General features: G+C 42.2%; 1 protein-coding gene across 1 annotated transcript; it reads left to right on the plus strand.

The window, feature by feature from the left end:
- Nucleotides 1–15,530: 15,530 nt before the first annotated feature.
- LOC115102494 (potassium voltage-gated channel subfamily G member 1-like) lies at nt 15,531–20,780 on the plus strand. The gene is made up of 2 exons (XM_029622504.2): nt 15,531–16,456; nt 17,838–20,780. Exons 1-2 carry the CDS (start codon nt 15,644–15,646, stop codon nt 18,609–18,611), a joined length of 1,587 nt encoding a protein of 528 aa, XP_029478364.1. The 5' UTR covers nt 15,531–15,643; the 3' UTR covers nt 18,612–20,780.
- Nucleotides 20,781–27,284: the final 6,504 nt, after the last annotated feature.

Consider the following 27,284-nt stretch of genomic DNA (forward strand, 5'->3'; position numbering starts at 1 on the left):
TTATAATGATACTCTTGCACACATTGATATTTTCACATGTACAGTAGCTACGTATATACTGCAAGTTTACATTTCCCCTTAGGTTTTTGAATTTAATATGAAAGATATACTATTCTTCCAGGGCCATGAACATTTTAGCTACTGTCCACTCTGATTGTATCCAATGGGTCCCATCTGTTAATTTATTATAATGTTATCGCTCCATCTCCATGTCTCTGACAGATGACTATGATTAGCATACCGTAGATCACTACATGGGAATAGAGTGGCCGATATACTACATATGGAACATGGTAAGTCACTTTAAAAAAAAAAAATGTATTTGCCAGATTTTGTTGAACTTCCGTAGCTGTAGCATCCGAGCAACATACAGAAAATATAGTACATGTTCTATTCAAAATGGCCAAAAAGACTTGAAGCTTAAAATCAAAATAAAATCAGAATTATTTATATAGCCCTTCGTACATCAGATGATATCTCAAAGTGCTGTACAGAAACCCAGCCTAAAACCCCAAACAGTAAGCAATGCAGGTGTTGAAGCACGTTGGCTAGGAAAAACTCCCTAGAAAGGCCAAAACCTAGGAAGAAACCTAGAGAGGAACCAGGCTATGAGGGGTGGCCAGTCCTCTTCTGGCTGTGCCGGGTGGAGATTATAACAGGACATGGCCAAGATGTTCAAATGTTAATAACTGACCAGCATGGTCAAATAATAGGTCTGGGACAGGTAGCACGTCCGGTGAACAGGTCAGGATTCCATAGCCGCAGGCAGAACAGTTGAAACTGGAGCAGCAGCACGGCCAGGTGGACTGGGGACAGCAAGGAGTCATCATGCCAGGTCTGGCCACTGAGGCAAGGTCCTACGGCTCAGGTCCTCCGAGAGAGAGAAAGAAAGAGAGAAAGAGAGAATTAGAGAGAGCCTACTTAAATTCACACAGGACACCGGATAAGACAGGAGAATTACTCCAGATATAACATAAACCACTCCAGCATAAATACTGGAGACTGAGACAGGAGGGGTCAGGAGACACTGTGGCCCCATCCGATGATACCCCCGGACAGGGCCAAACAGGAAGGATATAACCCCACCCACTTTGCAAAAACACAGCCCCACACCACTATAGGGATATCTTCAACCACCAACTTAACACCCTGAGACAAGGCCGAGTATAGCCCACAAAGATCTCCGCCACGGCACAACCCAAGGGGGGGCGCCAACCCAGAAAGGAAGATCACACCAGTGACTCATCCCACTCAAGTGACGCACCCCTCCTAGGGATGGCATGAAAGAGCACCAGTAAGCCAGTGACTCAGCCCCTGTAATAGGGTTAGAGGCAGAGAATCCCCGGTGGAAAGAGGGGAACCGGCCAGGCAGAGACAGCAAGGGCAGTTCGTTGCTCCAGAGCCTTTCCGTTCACCTTCACACTCCTGGGCCAGACTACACTCAATCATATGACCCACTGAAGAGATGAGTCTTCAGTAAAGACTTAAAGGTTGAGACCGAGTTTGCGTCTCTCACATGGGTAGGCAGAACATTCCATAAAAATGGAGCTCTATAGGAGAAAGCCCTGCCTCCAGCTGTTTGCTTAGAAATTCTAGGGACAATTAGGAGGCCTGCGTCTTGTGACCGTAGCGTACGTGTAGGTATGTACGGCAGGACCAAATCAGAGAGATAGGTAGGAGCAAGCCCATGTAATGCTTTGTAGGTTAACAGTAAAACCTTGAAATCAGCCCTTGCCTTGACAGGAAGCAAGTGTAGGGAGGCTAGCACTGGAGTAATATGATCAAATGTTTTGGTTCTAGTCAGGATTCTAGCAGCTGTATTTAGCACTAACTGAAGTTTATTTAGTGCTTTATTCAGGTAGCCGGAAAGTAGAGCATTGCAGTAGTCTAACCTAGAAGTAACAAAAGCATGGATTAATTTTTCTGCATCATTTTTGGACAGAAAGTTTCTGATTTTTACAATGTTACATAGATGGAAAATAGCTGTCCTTGAAATAGTCTTGATATGTTCGTCAAAAGAGAGGTCAGCGTCCAGAGTAACGCCGAGCTTCACAAGACACAATGGTTCCAGCATTATTGGTACCTAGTAATTTCACAGTCTGACAGACGTATTAAACATTAGAGAGTGAATACTATTGATTGACAGATAGGTCACTCAATATAATATATGTTTCTGGAGTCAAAAACTCATAACAATGTTTTATCATACTCCTTGCCCACAGTTCCCCATATTTGGTTGTAAGTGTAGAGACCCGCTACATTAATGTATTCAGGGCTTGGAGACACAAGTTAGACAGACATTGATAGCTATATCAGTCTGACTACATGAATGTCGAGTCTATGCATAAGGAGCTAAGAGACTTTTGGCTGCTTTAGGCATTTCCACACTCTACATACAGTACCTAACATATTTCTGCTCTACACTGTAAACCCCTACACAGATGTTCTATATTTAGTTGCAACCGGCAACAAGAAGGAAGCAATGCTCAAAACCTTGATTACATCTCTGAAAGCCACTACTGGAAATTGATTAATGGCAAATTATGAGCAATACCAGACCTAAGAAGGGAAGCAATAAGAGCTGCGTTGATTTACTAGCGCTACTGTTGTTGGATCACATATGTAAGAGGGTCATTAATCAATTGTGATACTACCAATAATCTGACCTTGGTTTTCCTCAAATGCAATCGTGCACAGAATGCAAGTTCTTTCTTCAGACCCCTTTATGATGTATGTTTTGTAATCTATAGATCTATTTCACCCACTCTGCAAGGTCATTCTGATTTGAATGAGATGAACTAGTGACTTTCTTGTATTTACATCTATGACAGTCATGCTCCCCCATTCCACTCCGACTGGGCTAGTGCCAGAGTAAATATAATCTGCTTATTCCCAGATGTCTTTAGAAGTGGAGGACCTGAGCGACATGTCCTTACATGTCATTAGATCAGACCGCAGAGTCGCCATTTTAACGGCATTAATTAACTTACATTCTCAATGCACCTGAGGAAAATAGTCTACAGAGCTCTTTCTGCTCTCTGGTCAGGGCTAACTGTCAACACAAATTAGGCTGGGATAGGTGGTGTGTGATTGGAGAGCAAAACACTTCACTCTTCCCCCATTTTCACATAACTTAAGTTGAGTGCCTTAAAACGTTGGCTAGTTCCAGCATGAAATATTCTATAGCAATTGATGTACAGTACAAATCTCCCATCTAGAATGATTTAGATATTTTGGGTCTGAGTAATTTGGGCAAACCAACACTGGCTGAACAGTAAGCAGACAGAAGCTTATATAAAAAAATGATGTGCATTTAAACAGCATTAGACATTTAGACATTAAACATTAAACAGCATTAGACATATCCTTTTCTACAATAACATGTTACAGTACAAATCCTTGCTGACAGCAGATTTTAATTGACAGAGGAACCTACTGTCCATCTTTTTGAGTCACTAACCACTCTATCAAAACGATCATATTGGCTACCAGTACCACTGGTGAAAGTACCAGTCTTCACTCAACTCCACACAAAACAACTTTGTCCCCTGTTGTAATTTCCTAGAGCCCAGATCTTGTTAATCCATCCCATCAACTAAAGTAGTTTCTCCTCTCTGTTCAGGCTGACACAAATCTAATAAGGGCTTCCAGAAAGACTGTATGTTGTTTTTTTCTCTCATTTTTAGTCCAAAACGATCCATCTCTCATCCCCCCCATCTCTCTTTTATCTGTTGTTCAATGTCCTCCCTGCCAGACCATCCCAATGAGGCCTGTAGTGGGGTCTGGTTTGGTCTCGTAGCCGCTCAGAGCAATCCCTTCAAACACTCTGTCCCTGCAGTGACAGGACAGACAGGACAGGCAGCTCTCTTCATGAACATCAAACATCAGACTGTCTGTCTGTGAACATCCCTACTGGGACTCTTTTAGCAGTGAAGAGCAGGATTAGGGTCAATTGAACCTTAATTAAACATGCATACCCTGCGCCGTCCGAGACAGGTATGGACAGTACTATAACAGGATACTAATGTGTGGTTATGTAATGCACACAGTCTCACAGCTGAGATCTTGCGTAATCATTACGCAATCTAAAGTTGTGTTCTGTTCCATCTGTGAGTTTACTTTCCAACTCAGAGAGTGTGATATCAAACAAAGAGATCACAGAAAATGTGGATGGGCAAGAAAGAAACCATATGCATAAGAACCAAACCCATGAGAACAAGATAGGAATACTTACCTCATATAGCTAGATAGAAACTACATTTTGCTTTACAAATGTCCTTTTACAGACATAATTAATCTAAATTATGAAGATTGAGAGGTACTCTCTACAATTTACAAGAAAATCTAAGTTCCTTGGGCAGAAAGATACAGTAGATTATGAGCAGAATTCCCCAACTGTTGTCCATTAGCCAATTATGTTCCCAGTTCTGTAGCCTAATGATCACTTAAATATGACAGGGAAAACTACTCTCTATTCCAAACCAGTGCCGTAGTAAGTCAAGACACTTCAGAAAGAAGAATATGGAGGTTACGTTAAGGTGGAGGGTGGAAGGTGTAGGGTTGAGGGTGAGCATTTGGGTGCCACCCGAAATATTGTCAGTCACGGTGTGGTGGCTTAAGGGGATGAGGAGGAGTGATGAGGCATAATATGGAGCAGCCAGGCAGAAAAGGAGGAATTGGCAGTGTCTTCTCAGTTTCTGTCTGGGTAGTCCAGAGGGCACGAAGAAGGACAAGGACGGAACACTAAGATTAATGGAGAAAATGGTAAAAGTTAAATAATTCCCATTAGCGGCCTGACATTTGCTGAGAGTGGAAAGAATCTACCGAAGGAAAGACAACTGCAACTGCAAGAAAGGACATCTCCATAGGCTTTGCGTCGAAAGGTTCCCCACTACACACATAAATTAGAAAGATGGCATAAAGGATTTTCCTTTAAAAATATATTTTTTACCCCCTTTTCTCCCCAATGTCGTGGTATCCAATCTCATCGCTACAACTCCCGTACGGGCTCAGGAGAGACGAAGGTCGAAAGCCACGAGTCCTCCGAAACACAACACAACCCAACTAAGCCGCACTGCTTCTTAACACAGCGAGCCTCCAACCCGGAAGCCAGCCGCACCAATGTGTCGGAGGAAACACTGTGCACCTGGCTACCTTGGTTAGCGCGCACTGCACCCGGCCCGCCACAGGAGTCGCTGGTGCGCGATGAGATAAGGATATCCCTACCAGCCAAACCCTCCCTAACCCGGACGACACTAGGCCAATTGTGCGTTGCCCCACGGACCTCCCGGTCGTGGCTGGCTGCGACAGAGCCTGGGCGCAAACCCAGAGTCTCTGGTGGCACAGCTAGCGCTGCGCTGCAGCCACCCGGGAGGCCCCAGGATTTTCTTTTAAAGTAAGAGCGACAGGAAAGATAAAGATGGTAGTACAGTATGTAAAATATACGATATACTGTATGAAACCAACTGTTGGTTATATGAAAGATATAAAGTAAAAGTATTAAAGTATGGTGTGGATTAAAGTAAATCACACTTGGATATTGTGGACCACGGTGAGGGCTAGCAAGGCAATTACATCACTTGAGATATTTCTTGTTCCAATGTAGTCCGTATTTATTAAATCCACCCACTTACATCAGAAAAGGGTATTTTTTTCTATTCGCAATTCCTGCCGGAGTTTCTGTTGGCATAGGTCTTACAATGTAAGGTTTGCTCCAGGCATTGAATCTTGCCTGCATAAAAAAAAACAGATTTGAAAACAGAGAGGGAGAGAGCGAGCAAGAGAGACAGAGACAGAGTATTGGCTCAGTATTTCTGTGGTCAGAAGTCCATTTCAACACTACCCACTTCGAGTTCATTAAGTTAGATGGGTTTCTAAAGAAAAACAATGTTGTTCAGATGGTCATTATGTGGTCTGAATAGTCATTAGAGGAGACTGTAAGACTCCAGGCCAGGCTGTATACTGTTGTCATCTTGAATAGCCTACTTGCCACCACACATTTGAGATCGGGGTCAAAAACAAATGGTTTTCGGTCTACAGTACGTAGACACTGTTACGGGGTTGATGGGAAGGATAGTCCTCCCAGGAGAGGAGAGCACACAAGCCATTAGAAAAACAGGGACCCAGTCCTCCAGGCAGACTTGTTTTGATCAATTTTGGCAAAGTAAGACACGTCTGTAGTAGAGGGTGAAAAATAGTTACCACTCTACTCACACCATATAGACAGGATTATTAAATAATGGCAGAGAATACAAAACAAATAAAAAGTAACGAATATTACTAAAGAAATATACAGCACCACTCAAAAGTTTGAACACACCTAATCATTCAAAGGTTTTCTTAATTTTTTACTTTTTCTACATTGTATAATAATAGTGAAGACATCAAAACTATGAAATAACACATACGGAATCATGTAGTAACCAACATTAAACAAAGTGTTAACCTCTTAAGTCGACCCTCTACTTTTTTGAACATTCTGTTAAAAATCGCGCAACATTTCAGCGCCCTGCTACTCATGCCAGGAATATAGTATATGCATTTGCTTAGTCTGTGTGGATAGAAAACACTCAGACGTTTATAAAACTGGTTAAATCACTGCTGTGGCTTTACCAGAACGGCATTTACATCGAAAAGCACAGGAAAAACTGATCACTGAAAATGGGAAAATATATCCATGCGCTACTTGAACCCATTGATAAAGGTGAACCACAATTAATTGACTGAGGTTGCAGTACCTACAGCTTCCACACGGTGTCTAGAGTCTTGTCATTTCCCTTCGAGTTTTTTCTTGGTCAAACACATGCAGGGCACCGTATCTCCTATGGTCTAGGACCGGATATTTTCGTTGAGTTTCTAGCCTGACATTTTTCCAGACGGACAGCTAATGATCTTTACATCGCCTCCTGATGAATTTTATCGCTTATTAACGTTTACTAATACCTAAAGTTGCATTACAAACGTATTTCAAGTGTTTTGTGAAAGTTTATCGTCGACTTTTGAATTTTAAAAATGACGTTACGTTTTGAAACGATGTTTTTTTAGTTTATCACACAGTCTACATATAACGATATCTAGGCTTTATATGGACCGATTTAATCGAAATAAAGACCCAAATAGTGTTTATGGGACATCTAGGAGTGCCAACAAAGAAGATGGTGAAAGGTAATGAATGTTTTCTATTTTATTGTGTGGTTTGTGTAACGCCGAAATGCTAATTATTTTGTTTACGTCCCCTGTGGGTCTTTTTGGGTGTTACATGCTATCAGATAATAGCTTCTCATGCTTTCGCCGAAAAGCATTTTAAAAATCTGACTTGTTGCCTGGATTCACAACGAGTGTAGCTTTAATTCGATACCCTGCATGTGTATTTTAATGAACTTTTGAGTTTTAACTAATACTATTAGCATTTAGCGTAGCGCATTTGCATTTCCAGAGCTCTAGTTGGGACGCAAGCGTCCCGAGTATAAGCAACAGGTTAAACAAATCAAAAGATTTAGATTCTTCAAAGTAGCCAACCTTTACCTTGATGACAGCTTTGCACACTCTCGGCATTCTCTCAACCAGCTTCACCTGGAATGTTTTTCCAAAAGTCTTGAAGGAGTTCCCACATATGCTGAGCACTTGTTGGCTGTTTTTCCTTCACTCTGCAGTCCAACTCATCCCAAACCATCTCAATTGGGTTGAGGTCGGGTGATTATGGAGGCCAGGTCATCTGATGCAGAACTCCATCACTCTCCTTTTTGGTCAAATTGCCCTTACACAGCCTGGAGGTGTGTTGGGTTATTGTCCTGTTGAAAAACAAATGATATTCCCACCAAATGCAAACCAGATGGGATGGCGTATTGCTGCAGAATGCTGTGGTAGCCATGCTGGTTAAGTGTGCCTTGAATTCTAAATAAATCACTGACAGTGTCATCAGCCAAGCACCCCACACCATCACACCTCCTTCTCCATGCTTCACAGTGGGAACCACATGTGCAGAGATCATCCGTTCACATACTCTGCATCTCACAAAGACACGGCGGCTAGAACCCAAAATCTCGAATTTGGACTCATCAGACCAAAGGACAGATTTCCACCGGTCTAATATCCGTTGCTCAAGTTTCTTGGCCCAAGCAAGTCTCTTCTTATTATTGGTGTCCTTTAGTAGTGGTTTCTTTGCAGCGATTTGACCATGAAGACCTGATTCACACAGTCTCCTCTGAACAGTTGATGTTGAGATGTGTCTGTTACTTTAACTCTGTGAAGCATTTATTTGGGCTGCAATTTCTGAGGCTGGTAACTCTAATGAACTTATCCTCTGCAGCAGAGGTAACTCTGGGTCTTCCTTTCCTGTAGCGGTCCTCATGGGAGCCAGTTTCATCATTGCGCGTGATGCTTTTTGCGACTGCACTTGAAGAAACGTTCAAAATTCTTGAAATGTTACAGATTGACTGACCTTCATGTCTTAAAGTAATTAAGGACTGTCATTTCTCTTTGCTTATTTGAGCTGTTCTTGCCATAATATGGACTTGGTCTTCTGTATACCAAACCTACCTTGACACAACACAAGTGATTGTCTCAAAAGCAATATGAAGGAAAGAAATTCCACAAATGAACTTTTAACAAGGCACACCTGTTAATTGTAATGCATTTAAGGTGACTACTTCATGTGGCTGGTTGAGAGAATGCAAAGAGTGTGTTAGCTATCATCAAGGCAAAGGTTGGCTACTTTGAAGAATCTCAAATGATTTGTTTAACACTTTTTTGGTTACTATATGATTCCATATGTATTATTTCATAGTTTTGATGTCTTCACTATTATTCTGTACAAAATGGTAAAAATAGTAAAAATAAAGAAAAACCCTGGAATGAGTAGGTGTGTCCAAACTTTTGACTGTCACTGTATATGATTTGCATATTCAAATTCAACCTGAGTTTTGAATTTCATAGACATTGATTCAGTATTGAATTGTAAATATTTGATTTATAAGAGATTAGGAAAATGTGGACATTGGATTTAAACTTAACATATAAGTGTATAGATCAAAAAGGACTCGATAAGATGAATTTAAGCATTGTATAATTAGTCAACTATAATGTACTTGTTTTTACACAGACTTATCTGAAAACAAAACATATTTTACTCATGACCAAACCAATGGCATCTGAAAGCTAACAGAAAATTCAATGTTTATTTAAAGTGTGCCAGAATTGAGAAAATATCACCAAATAAGGATCACCCCTGATCAACTTTATATTTGGCCGTGAACAACACGACTCCAGGATCTCAGTTATAGCGTTTCTCAGACACTTGAAGTGTCCTGTGTAATCTGGTAGTACTTTTCAAAGACAGTTAGTGTCAGTTTCTCAAAGCACAGTTGGAGACGCATGAGCTCTGCAGATAGAAAGAATCACAGCCCAGGCCAGTGACTCACAAGCAATCTGGAGAGAACATGCCCTTTGGCAAAGCTGCGATAGACAGCACGGCATAGCACCGGCACGGAGAGGCCCATCGACAGAGGGCTAGACCTTAGGCGATCTGGTGGAGACAGAAACATTCTCTGGCTCCGTGTTGTTTCATCCCTTCCTCAGAGATTTCTGGTAGATACAGCTCTCCCTCAAGGAGGTGTTTAAAGGCACAGTAGAGTTCAAAACACAACTACTTCACAGGTGCTCCTGTGACTGGAAACAGACCAAAGGACCACCTGTTACTACTGGCCCCAGAGAGAAAACAAACGGTGCCAGAGCGATTGAAGGGTTTTATCTATCCGGTCTTTGCCATCCATGTCTTTGGGCGAAGAAGAGGAGAGGAATTTAAGATAATTTATTTGATCATTTTATCTTTGGAGCATGAAGAAGACATAATTGTTCTGCAATTTAGAGTGGAATGTTCTTTTTACTGTCTTTGGGCAAAGAAGTGGAAAGGATTTTAATAATGTCTCACAATAATGTTTCTTCCAGATTGGTATCTATCAGTATAATATCCTTGGAGCATCAATAAATGAGCCAATTTAATGGCCATTTCATTTTACTGGATATTTAGGATTTTGTAAGCAGATAGGACACTGTTTGTTGAAACTAAAATGGCCTATTTATCACACTACTGGTGATATGTTTTGAGTACTCCATCAAGATACAGAATGCTGTTGAGAATAACTGCAGTGTCATTGGCCATCACAAAAGTGACCTGTATAGTTTGTTCAAGTGGTTGAGCAGATTCAAGCTGCTGTTCATTGTGACCGAAATGTTTATCCTCACCCCATCTCGAACATATCCAGATATACACTTTAAATTTCCATTTGAGTCATCTATTAGACCCTCTTATCCAGAGGTATTAATCAACAATCCCATCCTTGCTGAACTCCACTGGCTTCCGGTCAACTATACAATTGACTTTAAAATAAAGTGTTTTAAAGCCTTAAATGGATTGAGACCTACCTACATCAGTGACCTCATTTCTATCAATGAGCCACCTCTGACTCTCAGCAACTCCCTACTGCTTCAATTCCCTAAGACACGTCTTCGTACTATGGGGGGCCGAGCCATCTGAGAGATGCTCCATCAATCAGAACTTTTAAAACAGCCTTAAAACACATTTCTACATACTGTCATTCATATAGTCCTCATCTGGAAAGTCCTTTTAGGACATATTATTGCCACTTCCTGCCTTGATTTAAAACGTAGAATGTTTATTGTCAGGAAGAGTGGGTTGTGCCCAACTACACAAGCGGCAATGAGGAAACACACAACAAAAGAGTTCAAGTTTCAGACGCTATTACTTTAGCTTTTAGTTTGACAGATTTTACTTGCTAAGCTTTTTAGTGTCTCTGTAGTTTTACTCCACAAAGTTTCCTAACTGCTTCACTTGAGTGAGGTCCAGCCTGCACTCTTGTGCCAGTCAGTTGATTAGGGAATGCCTTGCAGGTGTGCTGATTAGTAATCCTGCAAAGGTGTGTTGGATGAGCAGAGCTGTGGCGCTGTCTTCCGCTGGCCTGGGGCCGAAGGCAGTGCAGCTTTCCACAGTGCTGCTGTCCACTATGCTGCAGCCAGGGCCGCTGCCCATGGTGCTGAAGTGAGCACACCTGTCTCCTGTGCTGAGGTGGCTGGCTCTGTTCATGGTGTTGAACTGGGCATCCTTCAGCCACATCTATGCCCATGTCTCTCACGGTGCCACATGTACTGCATATTGTATTTTATTATAATTATTTATATTTTTGCCTATGTAGAGCTTTAAGACAACACTGTAATGAAAAGCACTATACATGTTAAGTGCATTATTAGTAGTATTATTAACCTCTCTGGTACAAGTGGGATGCTAGCGTCCCACCTCGACAACAGCCAGTGAAATTGCAGGACGCCAAATTCAAAACAACAGAATTCCCATTATTAAACATCCTCAAACATACAAGTAATATACACCATTTTTAAGATAAACGTCTTGTAAATCCAAACACAGTGTCCGATTTCAAAAAGGCTTTACTACGAAAGGACACCATGCGATTGTGTTAGGTCAGCGCCTAGTCACAGAAAACCATACAGCCATTTTCCAGCCAAGGAGAGGGCTCACATAAGTCAGAAATAGCAATTAAATTAAACACTAACCTTTGACGATCTTCATCAGATGGCACTCATAGGACTTCATGTTACACAATACATGTATGTTTTGTTCGATAAAGTTCATGTTTATATCCAAAAATGTCAGTTTACATTGGCGCGTTATTTTCAGAAATGCATTGTCTCAAACAAACATCCGGTGAAAGTGCAGAGAGCCACATCAAATTACAGAAATACTCATCATAAACATTGATCTAAGATACAAGTGTTTAACATACGATTTAAGATAACCTTCTCCTTAATGCAACTACTGTGTCAGATTTCAAAAAGGCATTATGGCAAAAGCACACCATGCGATTATGTTAGGTCAGCGCCTAGCCAAGGAAAACAATACAGCCATTTTCCAACAAAGGAGAGGTGTCACAAAAGTCAGAAATTGTGTTAAAATGAATCACTTACCTTTGATGATCTTCATCTGATGGCACTCCCAGGTCTCCATGTTAGACAACACATTTTTGTTTTGTTCGATAAAGTTCATCTTTATGTCCAAATACCTCCTTTTTGTTTGCGTGTTTAGTCCAGTAATCCAAGTGCACAAGGCGCAGAGACTAAGTCCATTACAGTTTGTAGAAACATGTCAAACGATGTAAGAATCAATATTTAGGATGTTTTTATCAAAAATCTTCAATAATATTCCAACTGGACAATTCCTTTGTCATTAGAAATGAAAGGGAATGGAGCTCGTGCTCACGGCCGCGCGTGTGACTAAACTAAAGGCTTTCAGCCTGACCACTGGTTCAAACAGCTCTTATTCGCTCCTCTTTCATAGTAGAAGCCTGAAACAATGTTCTAAAGACTGTTGACATCTAGTGGAAGCCTTAGGAAGTGCAATCTGACCCCATAGACACAGTATATTGGAAAGGCATCTCTTGAAAAACTACAAACCTCAGATTTCCCACTTCCTGGTTGGACTTTTCACAGGTTTTCACCTGCCATATGAGTTCTGTTACACTCACAGACATCATTCAAACAGTTTTAGAAACTTGAGAGTGTTTTCTATCCACATCTACTAATAATATGCATATCCTAGCCTCTGGGCCTGAGTAGCAGGCAGTTTACTCTGGGCACGCTTTTCATCTGGACGTGAAAATACTGCCCCCTACACCAAAGAAGTTAAGATACTTTTTCCCTTCTATTTAAGATGGGGCCCTCTGTTCTTTAGAAACAACCAGTGGCAAACCAAACACAGATTGCTCCCATGGGAAACCAAGCAGGCTAAATGAGAGGAATAGGTGAATGTCAATGTACTACATCATCTTTGGCTTCGCTTGGGGTGGTTCACTCTAATGTGACAGGTGGGAAACAGAGAAGTAATCATTGGCCCGAGGCACTGACAGTGCAAACACCTAATAACCACCCACTGACCGTGACGCACTCTGATACATACATTTTTATGCGTTTTGTCATATGGGTTTTTTATTCACAGCTAAAATGTGTGTTGTATTGTGGGATTGGTAGTCATTTCACACACAGCAAGATGGAAATTGGAGTATTTCAAAAGGCTATTCTTTATAGTTGCAGAGAGTGAGGCTGTATAACTAAGAGGTGATCGTATTGTAAAAAGTGTTAAGTATCACATGCAATCAATCCATCCCTAAGTGCTATAGCTACCATATAGTCTGAAAAAAATCAAAGCAGCACTGGAAAAACTACACTGCAACTGTTACGCAATGGATAGCAGATGTTTTCGGACAGAAAAAAGGTTGGCTATGTTTATATCAATTCATCTAGATGAGTAAACGTGTTCAAATATGTGTGCATGGTATCTTTATGTAACAGGGACCAACAGTGTGGGTTTAGTGTTGCATCATTAGAAGATAATGATCCATTTGTTGTGACAGAACTGGGTACTGGGGTTGGAGTTGCCTCTGCTTAGCTGCCTAAAAGTTATAGGGTTCCGCCATATGATGTACAAGTAGGGGGACATCAAGAACAACTACATTTGTCCAATGTTATTGAACCAATATGGCAGGAATGTTCATATTGGGAAGAGCCAATATTGGCAGTCTTGGCAGATTATCCATTTTTGTAAGCAGGAAGTCACCCTGCTCTTTATGATGATATCACATTGCTGAGTCTAGGTCTACCTGCCTATGTGTGTGTGTGTGTGTGTGTGTGTGTGTGTGTGTGTGTGTGTGTGTGTGTGTGTGTGTGTGTGTGTGTGTGTGTGTGTGTGTGTGTGTGTGTACTGTGTATGCAGTGTCATTATGCAGTAGTCCTGAAATAGAAGTTTGCTATAAGATCTTGATTCCCATGTACTGTAAATGTAACTATATCACCTTTGGCTATGAATTAGTCTTGCCAAGTTCTCACCAGTGTTTTCGTTCCAAGTACATTTATCATCTCACCCCAGTGTTTATCATAGTTACATGACTCCTCTACATGATACATGGTTGCCCTACGGCTGTAAAGAATCAACAGCATGTGTGGCATCCACTACAATTACATCCATTAGACAACCAGACCCCAGATCATTTCAGGTGTTGTCCATCGAGCATCAACATCACAGTGAAATCATATGTTGCCTATCCATTAGACAGAGCTTTTAAGTGCATTACAGGGGAAATCAATCACAATCAGCAACTGTTTCAAGCATCTAAAATCAACCAATACATGTAACATGGTTTATTTTATTGAGGCTTTTGCCTATTAGTGACATATAATGAGAAAAGACAGGGAATCAATGATTTATTCATGTTTTTAGTTTTTCATATGATTCCACCTCTGTTATGTGTTAACTGTACATTATGGTCACATCAAATCAAACCAAAGTTTATTTGTCACGTGCGCCGAATACAACAGGTGTGTTTCACCTTACAGTGAAATGCTAACTTACAGGCTCTAACCAGTAGTGCAAAAAAGGTATTAGGTGATCAATAGGTAAGTAAAGAAATAAAACAACAGTAAAAAGACAGGCTATATATAGTAGCGAGGCTATGAAAGTAGCGAGGCTACATACAGACACCGGTTAGTCAGGCTGATTGAGGAAGTATGTACATGTAGATATGGTTAAAGTGACTATGCATATATGATGAACAGAGAGTATCAGTAGGGTAAAAGAGGGGTTGGTGGGTGGTGGGTGGCGGGACACAATGCAGATATGATAAACAGAGAGTAGCAGCAGCGTAAAAGAGGGGTTGGGGGGGCACACAATGCAAATAGTCAGGGTAGCCATTTGATTACCTGTTCAGGAGTCTTATGGCTTGGGGGTAAAAACTGTTGAGAAGCCTTTTTGTCCTAGACTTGGCAGTCCGGTACCGCTTGCCATGCGGTAGTAGAGAGAACAGTCTACAAATATGCCAAGAATAGCAATGCTACTAAAAACAAGTTAGCACAGTTAATAAAGTTACTAAAGAGAAATGTCCACCGAGTTGTGTGGACATAGCTAGCTGCTCGTCCTATCTTCCCAGCTAATTTTGATTTGCTACCAGCCAGAAAAGTCAAAGCAGAGACGGTATTTTGTAGCTAACTACCAAGCTACACTACCAAAGCTATGTCGGTAATTCAGTTAAATGAAAAGATGTAGCGTTAGGAAAAAGTCACTCACCAAAACAGTCAACTCTGGAGTCACCGGTTTGTTTTTCAGACAGAGTCTGACTTCAACTAGAGTGCTTTTACCTCAGAAAAAATGACACAATATTTTTGCTGGGGTTGGGGTGGAGGAGAACTTGGAGTTTGATGTATACTACATCCTACATTTTAAAACATAATTTCAAGCAAAAGTATTTTTCAATACTAAATGTCTAATATGATCAGTTGGTGGCTTTAACACTCAAAGGACACAAAGATCTTAATCAGGAAAGAGTTCAACCTGGTCCTGGAACCCACATTCCAACAAAGAACAATCAACGAACGTTCCTTTGTAGTACATGTAGTCCTACCCAGTACCTGTACCCTTTGCATATGAGATTATGAAATAATGATACGTAGAATTTTGTGTTTGTCCTTTCCTCTCCTTCTAAAGGTAAGCATGTGCCAGAGAAAGGTCGACCACAGGGATGTGACCAGCGATGGAGGTAGAGGGGTTGTTCCTGTATAGGTAAAGATGACGCTGCTGGCAGGTGATGGCTCGGACTACGACTACAGCGCTCTGAGCTGTGCCTCTGATGCCTCCCTCCTCCTCCTCCCTCAACCCCCGCCCCTGTCAGAGCAGGAGGCCCTCAAGGGGGCCTACTACAAACGAGCCCAATTACTTCCCGAGAACTCAGACCACCTCCTCACCAATGCTACCTCGCTCTTCGCTACCCATAAACTCCACGTCATCATCAACGTGGGTGGGCTACGTTATCAACTACCCTGGACCACCTTGGAGGACTTCCCCCTGTCCCGACTGGGCCAGCTGCGCCTCTGCAGCAGCTTCGACGAGATCATGTGCGTCTGCGATGATTACGACATCGCTCAAAACGAGTTCTTCTTCGACCGCTCGCCCTGTGCCTTCCGCACCATCCTGACTTTCCTGCGGGCTGGGAAGCTGCGGTCCCTCAGGGAGATGTGTGCCCTCTCCTTCAGGGAGGAGCTGCACTACTGGGGGGTCCCTGAAGAGAACCTGGAGTGGTGCTGCCGTCGCCGTCTCATCCAGCGGGTGGATGAGTGTGACGAGTTGGAGCGGGCTGCCCAGGAGGACGAGGAGGAGGAGCTGATGATGGACATGGACAGCGGGCACCGTAGGGGTTCCACTGCCCTGGCTACGGAGACCCGGATGGGTCATTGTATGAACAAGCTGAGGGACATGGTGGAGCGGCCCCACTCGGGCCTGCCAGGAAAGATCTTTGCCTGTCTGTCGGTGCTGTTTGTCACCATCACAGCTGTCAACCTGTCCATCAGTACCATGCCGGCTATGAGAGAGGAGGAGGAGCAAGTAGGTGGAAATTTTGAGGACCAGGAGGCCTCAGTACAGGGCAACAGGTCATACACTCTGTACACTTCCCAGACACTTGATAACAAAACTTGCACGTTGAAATTGTTAAAAAAAAACATTTTGAATATCAGAGCTGTAATGTAAAGCACAAAGAGCATTTGTCAAGTTAAAGTAATAATGGATTATGTGCATGGGCTATAATTTGCAAAGAAAACACATCTGAAACATTTGGAAAAGTCTTGTTCGAATTGAATATACATGCTCATGAACATGGCTGACTTGAATCACTGCAGTAATTCCTCTTTTTTTGGCCTCGGTAGCCAGATAAAAAGAAAATTGGAGTGACACACACACACACACACACACACACACACACACACACACACACACACACACACACACACACTTCTCTGGTTTCACTGTGAGTTATAGGAGAGTACTTCCAGGAGCAAAAGCAATTAATTCATTTTTAGCCTCCGTTATCTGGTGGTAACCATCATGGAACATATCTTGTAACCCAGAAGGTAATTCATTACCCCAGAGGTGATGGACTTTAGGTGGTGCTCCAAAGGCTGATACCTGAGCACAGCATTCCAAAATTGCATCCCTGATAGATTCTATTGTTAGACGGTTAGAATCAATTGAAGAAGAGTATTTTGCTATCTAAACGCTGTTCTGTCTGAGAACAAGCTTATTGTACACTCTGTGTAGAAATGATACACTGGTATAAGTTGTTTCCTACTCTGTGGGAGTGTTTCGTGATAATACTGCATGTTTTCTTCTGAAATAGAATCAACTCAAAGGCCACTTTATATCATACCGTATGTGCTTTGAATTGGTTAATCATTTAATATCCACAATCGAAAAACAATTTCTAAGAAACAATCTCCCAAATAGTACATAACCTTCAGCCTTGGAGAGCATTATTTTGTGTTAACTAAATTCAGGAATTTGTTTATGGTTTTTGTTTCAGTACATAGATTTTTTAAATATTTTATGTAGCTGAATAAAGCAACACGTACTTTCACAGCACCTCACTCTGTGCAAGAACTGTCTGAGCAGAGAACCGAGAACATAAAAAATATTGGTAACCAGCTGTGAACATAAAATATTTGGGCTGTAATGAATGGAGTCTGTGTTCAATGCCCTGCAGTCTACAATTTGACATTTGAGGAATAGAATTTGGCATACCTCAATGACGTACCTTGGATTTTAGGCAGCACCATAGCTCCCTCTAGTGTCAAACTACTCATGCAACAATCAAAAGTCAAGAACGAGTTCAGAACAAAAGCCTATACACCTTGTGGCTTGGTGTATAGAACACTGCTGTATATGATAGATGTTTATATACAGGTGATAACCAGTATCTCGTGTCTCTTAGGGCAAGTGCTCCCAGATGTGCTACAACATCTTCATTGTGGAGACGGTGTGTGTGGGCTGGTTCTCCCTAGAATTCACCCTGCGCTTCATCCAGGACCGAGACAAACTAGCCTTCCTGAGGCGCCCTCTGAACCTCATAGACGTGGTGGCAATCCTGCCCTACTACATTACCCTGGTCGTGGACAGCTACCAGGGGGAGAAGAAGCTGGGTTCGGGAAGTAGTTACCTGGATAAGGTGGGCCTTGTGCTCCGTATCCTCCGCGCCCTGAGGATCCTATATGTGATGCGACTGGCCCGCCACTCCTTGGGCCTGCAGACTCTGGGGCTGACGGCGCGGCGCTGCACACGGGAGTTTGGGTTGCTCCTCCTCTTCCTCTGTGTGGCCATTGCCCTCTTCTCCCCGCTGCTCTACCTCATCGAGAACGAGATGGCCGCCACCCACGAGTTCAGCAGTATCCCCGCCACCTACTGGTGGGCTGTCATTACCATGACAACGGTGGGCTACGGGGACATGGTTCCGAGGAGCATCCCGGGTCAGGTGGTGGCGCTAAGCAGTATCCTGAGCGGAATTCTTCTCATGGCATTCCCAGTCACCTCCATCTTTCATACGTTCTCCCGGTCCTACGTGGAACTGAAGCAGGAGCAGCAGAGGCTACTGCAAAGACGGACACACTTCCTGTTACGCAGGAGGATGGGTGGGCTGGGAAGTAACATGTCGCTGGAGAGTGACTACCCCAGCTGTGGCTCCACTAAGACCAGGGACCGGGATGACTGAAGAGGAGGAGGAGGAGGAGGAGGAGCAGGAGGAGCAGTAGGAGAAGCAGTAGGTGGAGGAGGGAGAATTAAAGGACACGAAGCACAGAGAGAATAAAACAAAAGAGGGGTTAGGACTTGTCAACTTCATCTGTGAACAGCGACCTAAATGACTGTGGATGATGAGAGAAAGAAATAAAGGACACAAAGCACAGAGACTACGGAGAGAAAATCTGAGAGAGAAACAAATAAGGGTTAAGAGGACCTGGCAATGCTCTGCTAAAAATGTTTTAGTTTATTATTATTCTCTGGACGATGTCATCTGTCTGCCATTATGCGGTAATAGAGATCAGATATATTCCCATAAACCAGAAGATCTGCACAATAACAGAAAGAAGATTGTAATGAATCCTATTAGATCATTGACATTTTGCTGTATGACAGTACATTATATTCCATAAATGCATAAATCCAAAATAACCTACAGTATAAGCTATATGTAATATGTGATTGATTTCTTCTTCATTTTTGTGTCTCAATTGTGAAGAGTCCAGTCCATAACCATATTTCTTAAGAGTTAGGTATATTGGAGGTGTATTGGTGCTCAGCACTGTTAGGGGTTGCATATGCAATTTTATGTATGAAACATTGAAGAAACATGTATATGTCCGTAGTTGTTGTGTGCTCCGTGTCTTTAAAATGTATTTCTAAATAATGCTGTCGGTTGCTAAATATTTACAACTGAACTGAAGCTGATCTGCCTCATGATTGCTTGGACTTATTTGTAATTTCACTGACTTTGTTGCTATTTCCCAAACAATTATACGTCTATTGGGTCCTACTAATCACCCCAAACAACCCCAAACAACCCAAAAGTACCAACAAGTACCTAAAAGTACCCAAAATAACCCAATAATAGCCCAAAGAACCCAAAAGTACCCAGGAGAATAACAAAAAACCCTAATCAGGTATCCGAAATAACTCCAAACAGAAGTGGAGGCTGGTGTAAGGAGCTATAGGAGGACAGTCTCCCACATTGTAATGTGGTTTCTATATATTTGATGTGTTTGATACTGTTCCATTATTCCATTCCAGGCATTACAATGAACCCGTCCTCCTATAGATCCTCCCACCTGCCTCCTCTGCCAACCCGGTACCAAAAGAACCCATAAACAAACCCAAACAGTTACTCAAATGATCAGTTCAGGTTCACGTTTCTGATGTTTCAGGTGTTATGCCACATGCTAGTCATAACTAGGAAACTCTGACTTGCTGATTTGTTGAATGCTGCACGTCTATAACTACAATCAATTAGGATCTTTTGGGTTCTTTTGGTACCCGGTTTGGCAGAAGAGGCATGTGGGAGGATCTATAGGAAGATGGGCGCGTTCACTTTTGTCAAGATAGTGACCAACGATGGTCACCAACTTTCAAAGTGCGTTGCAATATGGGCATAAAAATTGTCTGACTACATCGGCTGCATGACCTTTACAGCAATCATACGATCAAAGGTCATGAACTTCGACTGCAGTCAACTGAAGATTTCTCAGCAACTGAAACTTGAATTCGAAACCAAAGCATTGTGTGAGATGAGCCTCTTCAATTTTTTTGATGTTGCCACCTATCATTGGTTATTATCAATGCATGTTTACTGTTTTTGGGTGGATGACTATTTAGAGCATAAATACATCTTTATCTTTACATCCTAACAATCTAATTACATAGGCCTACATGTGATCCACGTTTCTAACATAGATAAATGAAATATCCAACTAGATGCTACTGTAACGTTGTGTCCCATGTTATATCCTGCAATTTATTTGTTCAGTCTGTAATATTGTTGTCACCAAACAAATGCAAATGTGTTGATTGTCTATTAAGTGTGAATAAAATGTAATACATATTGTAAGCTACACATGAGGCTTAATCTGTGTCCGGGAAACCAGCCCTTAATGAGCAAGTATCCCAGACGCCAGTCGCGGGGTCAGTACCAACTGCATTTGACTGCTTGGCATGTTGTTTGGTATATTGTTTGCCAAGTAATTTATGTGAACTGATGTACATGTATAGTCTAATCCTGTTCATATTGTTTACCCAGTATGTGAACTGATGTACATGTATAGTCTAATCCTGTTCATATTGTTTACCCAGTATGTGAACTGATGTACATGTAAATGATTCCTTTTCTGTACAGTGAGTGTTTTGTCCTTCATGCGCTTGAATCAAATTCTGTTCTTTACATGCTGACAAAAGCAACATAAAGGTTGAGAATTAAAGAAATTACACTCCCGGCTGTAGCGATGCTGCCATTCAGTCAATTACCATACAGTAAGAATCTTTGTGGACTGGGTTTAATCACATCTGTTACAACTCCATGTTGCACAAGCACAAATAATGAGGAAGGTGCAAGGCCATGAAGAAATTGCAAACAAGTGCCTATGCACTCACTATCTGGTTGTTTTGAGAAACCCATCACAAAAATACAGAACAATTCCTGTGAATGTTAGAGAGCTTGGGCTGGTATCTAATTTCCTCATCAGCATATTAATTCCTTGGACCATGTTGATCGTGTTCAGCTTCGGGTATGAGATGTCGAATTTCGATAGCCTCCACTTCCTCGGCAGTAACAAAGGCGAATGCCACATCTGCAATTGGCTATGTTTCTGTTAAGGTGTCCAGTGATTTTCTTGTCGACATTTAGAGAGTGCTCGCATAGAAAATAGATGCGACAATTGCCTGCTAGGGTGAGTTTCCATTTAGGCTAACTATCTTGTGTCGATAAAAGCAGCATAATGACATCACACCTAAGAAACTTTCTTTTGTTGCAAAAACCTATGGTCAGTGTCGAATACAAATGTGGTGGTTGAAGTGTTTCCATTAGCCATTTTGGCAAATTGCACGTTAATAAATTGGCCACAGCCTGTAGGCCTATGTGTCATGTGTCAGGTAGCCCGCGAAAGCCTGCATGTATAGAATGCAATAATTGACTAATATTTGCCAGTCTAATAATTCTCCTGTGCCAACCTATCGCCACAGTCCATGCCAGGGTGGAACTTGCACTCATGTAGATCTGAAATAATTGGATGGTGAAACTAGAAAAGCAAGGCGAAGCAATTCGGGTATTCTGGAAAGTCAGGACAATCCTTGTCCTGCAAAGAAACATACATTTTATAGCTGAAAAAAATGATTTTGCAAGCAGTAGGCATTTAGAAGTACATGTGGGTGGAGTGGAGTTTTATAGTTATGTGGGTGACATCAAGTGCCTTCAAAATGATTCAGCATTTTTTTTAAACATTGTTTCCATCATAATTTGTTGCAATAAAGAAAGTTCGACAAAAGACAAATCCACCTGTCAAACATATAACATTTTTGTTGATCTTTAGAAAATGTTTGCTATTGGCCTATCTGCGTTTCCATTATGGAATAAACCTGGGTCAATTGAAAACTGCCTATAGAGCCCCACTGTGGAGGTGTAATAATACCCATAAAACCTAGCGGTCAAACAGGGAAATGGTTCCAATAATTTTCCCACCATTCATTTTTCCCATTGGGAATTTTAGAAACACTTAAAATAAGGTCTGTGTTTTTTCTAGGCTTACCCTGGCGTGACATTTTGATAACCATGCAAATCTCTCTCTGACAAGGTGACTGTTATCAATATATTAGGCTCTATTTACTCTCAGATTTGAAAATGCTAATTAGCATCAAAGTAAACATCATGCAAGACTACAAATCCCTGCAAGCTCCTGCATGTCATCTCTAGCTGACACCTATGCTAACAGATATTGTGTCCATTTAAAACATGCACGAGACAGTTCACAGATTTGTTAATTTAAAGAAATGTAGCCAATTTATTCATTGCTAAATTTAGCTACCGTTCTCAATCAAATCATATTGTATTGGTCACATACACTTGTTTAGCAGATGTCATTGTGGGTGTAGTGAAATGCTTGTGTTTCTAGCTCCAACAGTGCAGCAATATCTAACAAGTAATATCTAACATTTTTACAACATATACCCAATACACACAAGTAGGCTTGATTACCAACAACGACGAGACGGCCTACAGGGAGGAGGTGAGGGCCCTCGGAGTGTGGTGTCAGGAAAATAACCTCACACTCAACGTCAACAAAACTAAGGAGATGATTGTGGACTTCAGGAAACAGCAGAGGGAACACCCCCCTATCCACATCGATGGATCAGTAGTGGAGAGGGTAGCAAGTTTTAAGTTCCTCGGCATACACATCACAGACAAACTGAATTGGTCCACTCACACTGACAGCGTCGTGAAGAAGGCGCAGCAGCGCCTCTTCAACCTCAGGAGGCTGAAGAAATTCGGCTTGTCACCAAAAGCACTCACAAACTTCTACAGATGCACAATCGAGAGCATCCTGGCGGGCTGTATCACCGCCTGGTACGGCAACTGCTCCGCCCTCAACCGTAAGGCTCTCCAGAGGGTAGTGAGGTCTGCACAACGCATCACCGGGGCAAACTACCTGCCCTCCAGGACACCTACACCACCCGATGTTACAGGAAGGCCATAAAGATCATCAAGGACATCAACCACCCGAACCACTGCCTGTTCACCCCGCTATCATCCAGAAGGCGAGGTCAGTACAGGTGCATCAAAGCTGGGACCGAGAGACTGAAAAACAGCTTCTATCTCAAGGCCATCAGACTGTTAAACAGCCACCACTAACATTGAGTGGCTGCTGCCAACACACTGTCATTGACACTGACCCAACTCCAGCCACTTTAATAATGGGAATTGATGGGAAATGATGTAAATATATCACTAGCCACTTTAAACAATGCTACCTTATATAATGTTACTTACCCTACATTATTCATCTCATATGCATATGTATATACTGTACTCTAGATCATCGACTGCATCCTTATGTAATACATGTATCACTAGCCACTTTAACTATGCCACTTTGTTTACTTTGTCTACATACTCATCTCATATGTATATACTGTACTCGATACCATCTACTGTATGCTGCTCTGTACCATCACTCATTCATATATCCTTATGTACATATTCCTTATCCCCTTACACTGTGTATAAGACAGTAGTTTTGGAATTGTTAGTTAGATTACTTGTTGGTTATCACTGCATTGTCGGAACTAGAAGCACAAGCATTTCGCTACACTCGCATTAACATCTGCTAACCATGTGTATGTGACAAATAAAATTAGATTTGATTTGATTTGATTTGATCTACGTAAAGGAATGGAATTGAGAATATATAAATATATGGTCAAGCAATGTCAGAGCGGCATAGCCTAAGAGTAGAATGGAATATAAACTACCGGTCAAAAGTTTTAGAACACGCACTCATTCAAGGGATTTTCTTTATTTTTACTGTTTCCTGCATTGTACAATAATGGCGAAGACATCAAACTATGAAATAACACATATGGAATCAAGTAGTAACCAAAAAAGTGTTAAACAAATGAAAATATATTTTATATTTGAGATTCTTCAAGTAGCCACCCTATGTCTTGATGACAGCTTTGCATACCCTTCGTATTCTCTCAACCAGCTTCACCTGGAATGCTTTTCCAACAGTCTTGAATGAGTTCCCACATATGCTGAGCACTTGTTGGCTGCTTTTCCTTCACTTTGCTGTCTGACTCATCCCAAACCATCTCCATTTGGTTGAGGTCGGGGGATTGTGGAAGCCAGGTCATCTGATGCAGCACTCCATCACTCTCCTTCTTAGTAAAATAGCCCTTACACATCCTGGAGGTGTGTTTTGGGGCATTGTCCTGTTGAAAAAAAAGAAGATAGTGGGACAAAGCCCAAACCAGATGGGATGGCGTATCGCTGAAGAATGCTGTGGGAGCCGTGCTGGTTAAGTGTGCCTTGAATTCTAAATAAATCACAGACAGTGTCACCAGCCAAGCACCCCAACACCATAACACCTCCTCCTCCAAGCTTTGCGGTGGGAAATACACATGCGGAGATCATCCGTTCACCCACACCGCATCTCACAAAGACACAGCTGTTGGAACCAAAAATCTCCAATTTGGACTCCAGACCAAAGGACACATTTCCTCCATGTCCATTGCTTATGTTTCTTGGCCCAAGCAAGTCTCTTCTTATTATTGGTGTCCTTTAATGGTGGTTTCTTTGCAGCAATTCGACCATTTTAGGCCTGATCCACACAGTCTCCTCTGAACAGTTGATGTTGAGATGTGTCTGTTACTTGAACTCTGTGAAGCATTTATTTGAGCTGCAATTTCTGAGGCTGGTAACTCTAATGGGTTTATCCTATGCAGCAGAGGTAACTCTGGGTCTTCCTTTCCTGTGGTGGTCCTCATGAGAGCCAGTTTCATCATAGTGCTTGATGGGTTTTGTGACTGCACTTGAAGAAACTGAAAGTTCTTGAATTGTTCAGTATTGACTGACCTTCATGTCTTAAAGTAATGATGGACTGTTGTTTCTCTTTACTTATTTGAGCTGTTCTTGCCATAATATGGACTTAGTCTTTTACCAAATAGTGCTATCTTCTGTATACCCACTTACCTTGTCACAACACAACTGATTTGCTTAAACACAATAAGAAGGAAAGAAATTCCACAAATTAACTTTTAACAATTGAAATGCATTCCAGATGACTACCAAATGAAGCTGGTTGAGAGAATGCCAAGAGTGTGCAAAGCTGTCATCAAGGCAAAAGGTGGCTATTTGAAGAATCTCAAATACAAAATATATTTGGATTTGTTTAACACTTTGTTGGTTACTACATGACTCCATATGTGTTATTTCATAGTTTTGATGTCTTCACTATTGTCACATCTTCTCCCGCTTCCTCTCTCTGGAGCTCATTGTCGACAGTTTACTCATTATTATGCACACCTGCCACCATCGTTACACGCACCTGCTCCTCATGAGACTCAGCTGGTCTCCATTACCTTCCTGATCACCTCCCCTATATCTGTCACTCCCTTTGGTTCTTTCCCCAGGCGTTATTGATTCTGTTCCTGTGTTATATGTCTGTATGCTACTTGTGTTTCTTGTTTTGGTCTATGGTTAATTTATTTATTAAATTCCCTCCCTGTACCTGCTTCCCAATTATTAGCGTACACGTGAAAGAATAACGCATCGCCAAAGGGAAGCAACAGGGATGTTTTATTTATTTTTTACTGGTTATGTCGGGTCCAAGGGTGGCTGCTGAAGCAACTGGGGATGCCTCAGCTGGCTCGTCAGGCTCCCGCGCCTCAGCCGGCTCGCCAGGCTCCCGCGCCTCAGCCGGCTCTACAGGTTCCCGCGCCTCAGCCGGCTCTACAGGTTCCCGCGCCTCAGCCGGCTCTACAGGTTCCCGCACCTCAGCTGGCTCTACATGTTCCCGCGCCTCAGCAGAAGCGACCGGCCCGCTCCTGGTCCTTTGGACGTCCCTCTGGTTGGCATCCTGCGGCTTGAGCCGTGTATCAGGGATACTGTCACGTCTACTCCCGTTCCCCCTATCTGGCGCTCCGTGTCGCCAGTTTACTCATTATTACGCAGACCTGCCACCATTGTTATACGCACCTGCGCCTCATGAGACTTACCTGGACTCCATCACCTTCCTGATTACCTCCCCTATATCTGTCACTCCCTTTGGTTCTTTCCCTAGGTGCTATTGATTCTGTTCCTGTGTTATATGTCTGCACACTACTCGTGTTTCTTGTTTTATTCCATGGTTCGTTTATTTAGTAAATTCACTCCCTGTACTTGATTCCCGATTATTAGCGTACACGTTACAACTCTTATTCTACAATGTAGAAAACAGTAAAAATAAAGAAAAGCCCTTGAATGACCCAGGACATCAAGCTTAATGATGAGCTTGGAGGAAACTTTGCTTTCTTGGGTACAGGAACAATGGAGGCCATCTTGAAGCATGTGGGGACCGCAGACTGGTATAGGGAGAAATTGAATGTGTCCGTAAACACACCAGCCAGCTGGTCTGCACATGCTCTGAGGACACAGCTAGGGATGCCGTCTGGGCCGGCAGCCTTGCGAGGATTAACACTCTTAAATGTCTTACTCACGTTGGTCACAGAGAAGGAGAGCCCACAGTCCTTGGTAGCGGGCCAAGTTCGTGGAACTGTATTATCCTCAAAGCGGACAAAGAAAGTGTTTAGCTTGTCCGGAAGCAAGATGTCGGTGTCCGCGACGTGGCTGGTTTTCCTTCTGTATTCCGTGATTGTCTGTAGACCCTGCCACATATGTCTCGTGTCTGAGCCATTGAATTGCTACTCCACTTTGTCTCTGACGTTTGATTGCCTTAGATGGTTAATCCAGAGATTCTTACCTTTGCCTCAGTTTGGCAGTCTTGTCCAGATCATCATGGCATTTGTAGTTCTTTGATAGCCACATTAGCAGCTAATTATAATTTCATTTTGGGTGGGTAATTACAAGCGAATATATTGATAAAAGTCACCTTGTCCTAGAGAGATTTACACAGTTCTCAAAACATCATGCCAGGGTAAGCCTACACGAAACACAGCCCTTAGTTTAAATGTTTCTAAAATCCCCTATGGGAAAAATGAACGGCGGAAAAACATTTGGAACCATTTCCTTGTTTGACCGCAAGGTTTTATGGGTATTATGACTCATTCTGTGGTACTCTATTGTCGCGTTTCCTAGAAACATCAGAAGTTTTATGATTTACTGTCGGTGCATATGTACCTGCCCTGACTT

The sequence above is a fragment of the Oncorhynchus nerka genome, linkage group LG20, assembly GCF_034236695.1.
Source record: "Oncorhynchus nerka isolate Pitt River linkage group LG20, Oner_Uvic_2.0, whole genome shotgun sequence".
Lineage (NCBI taxonomy): Eukaryota > Metazoa > Chordata > Actinopteri > Salmoniformes > Salmonidae > Oncorhynchus > Oncorhynchus nerka.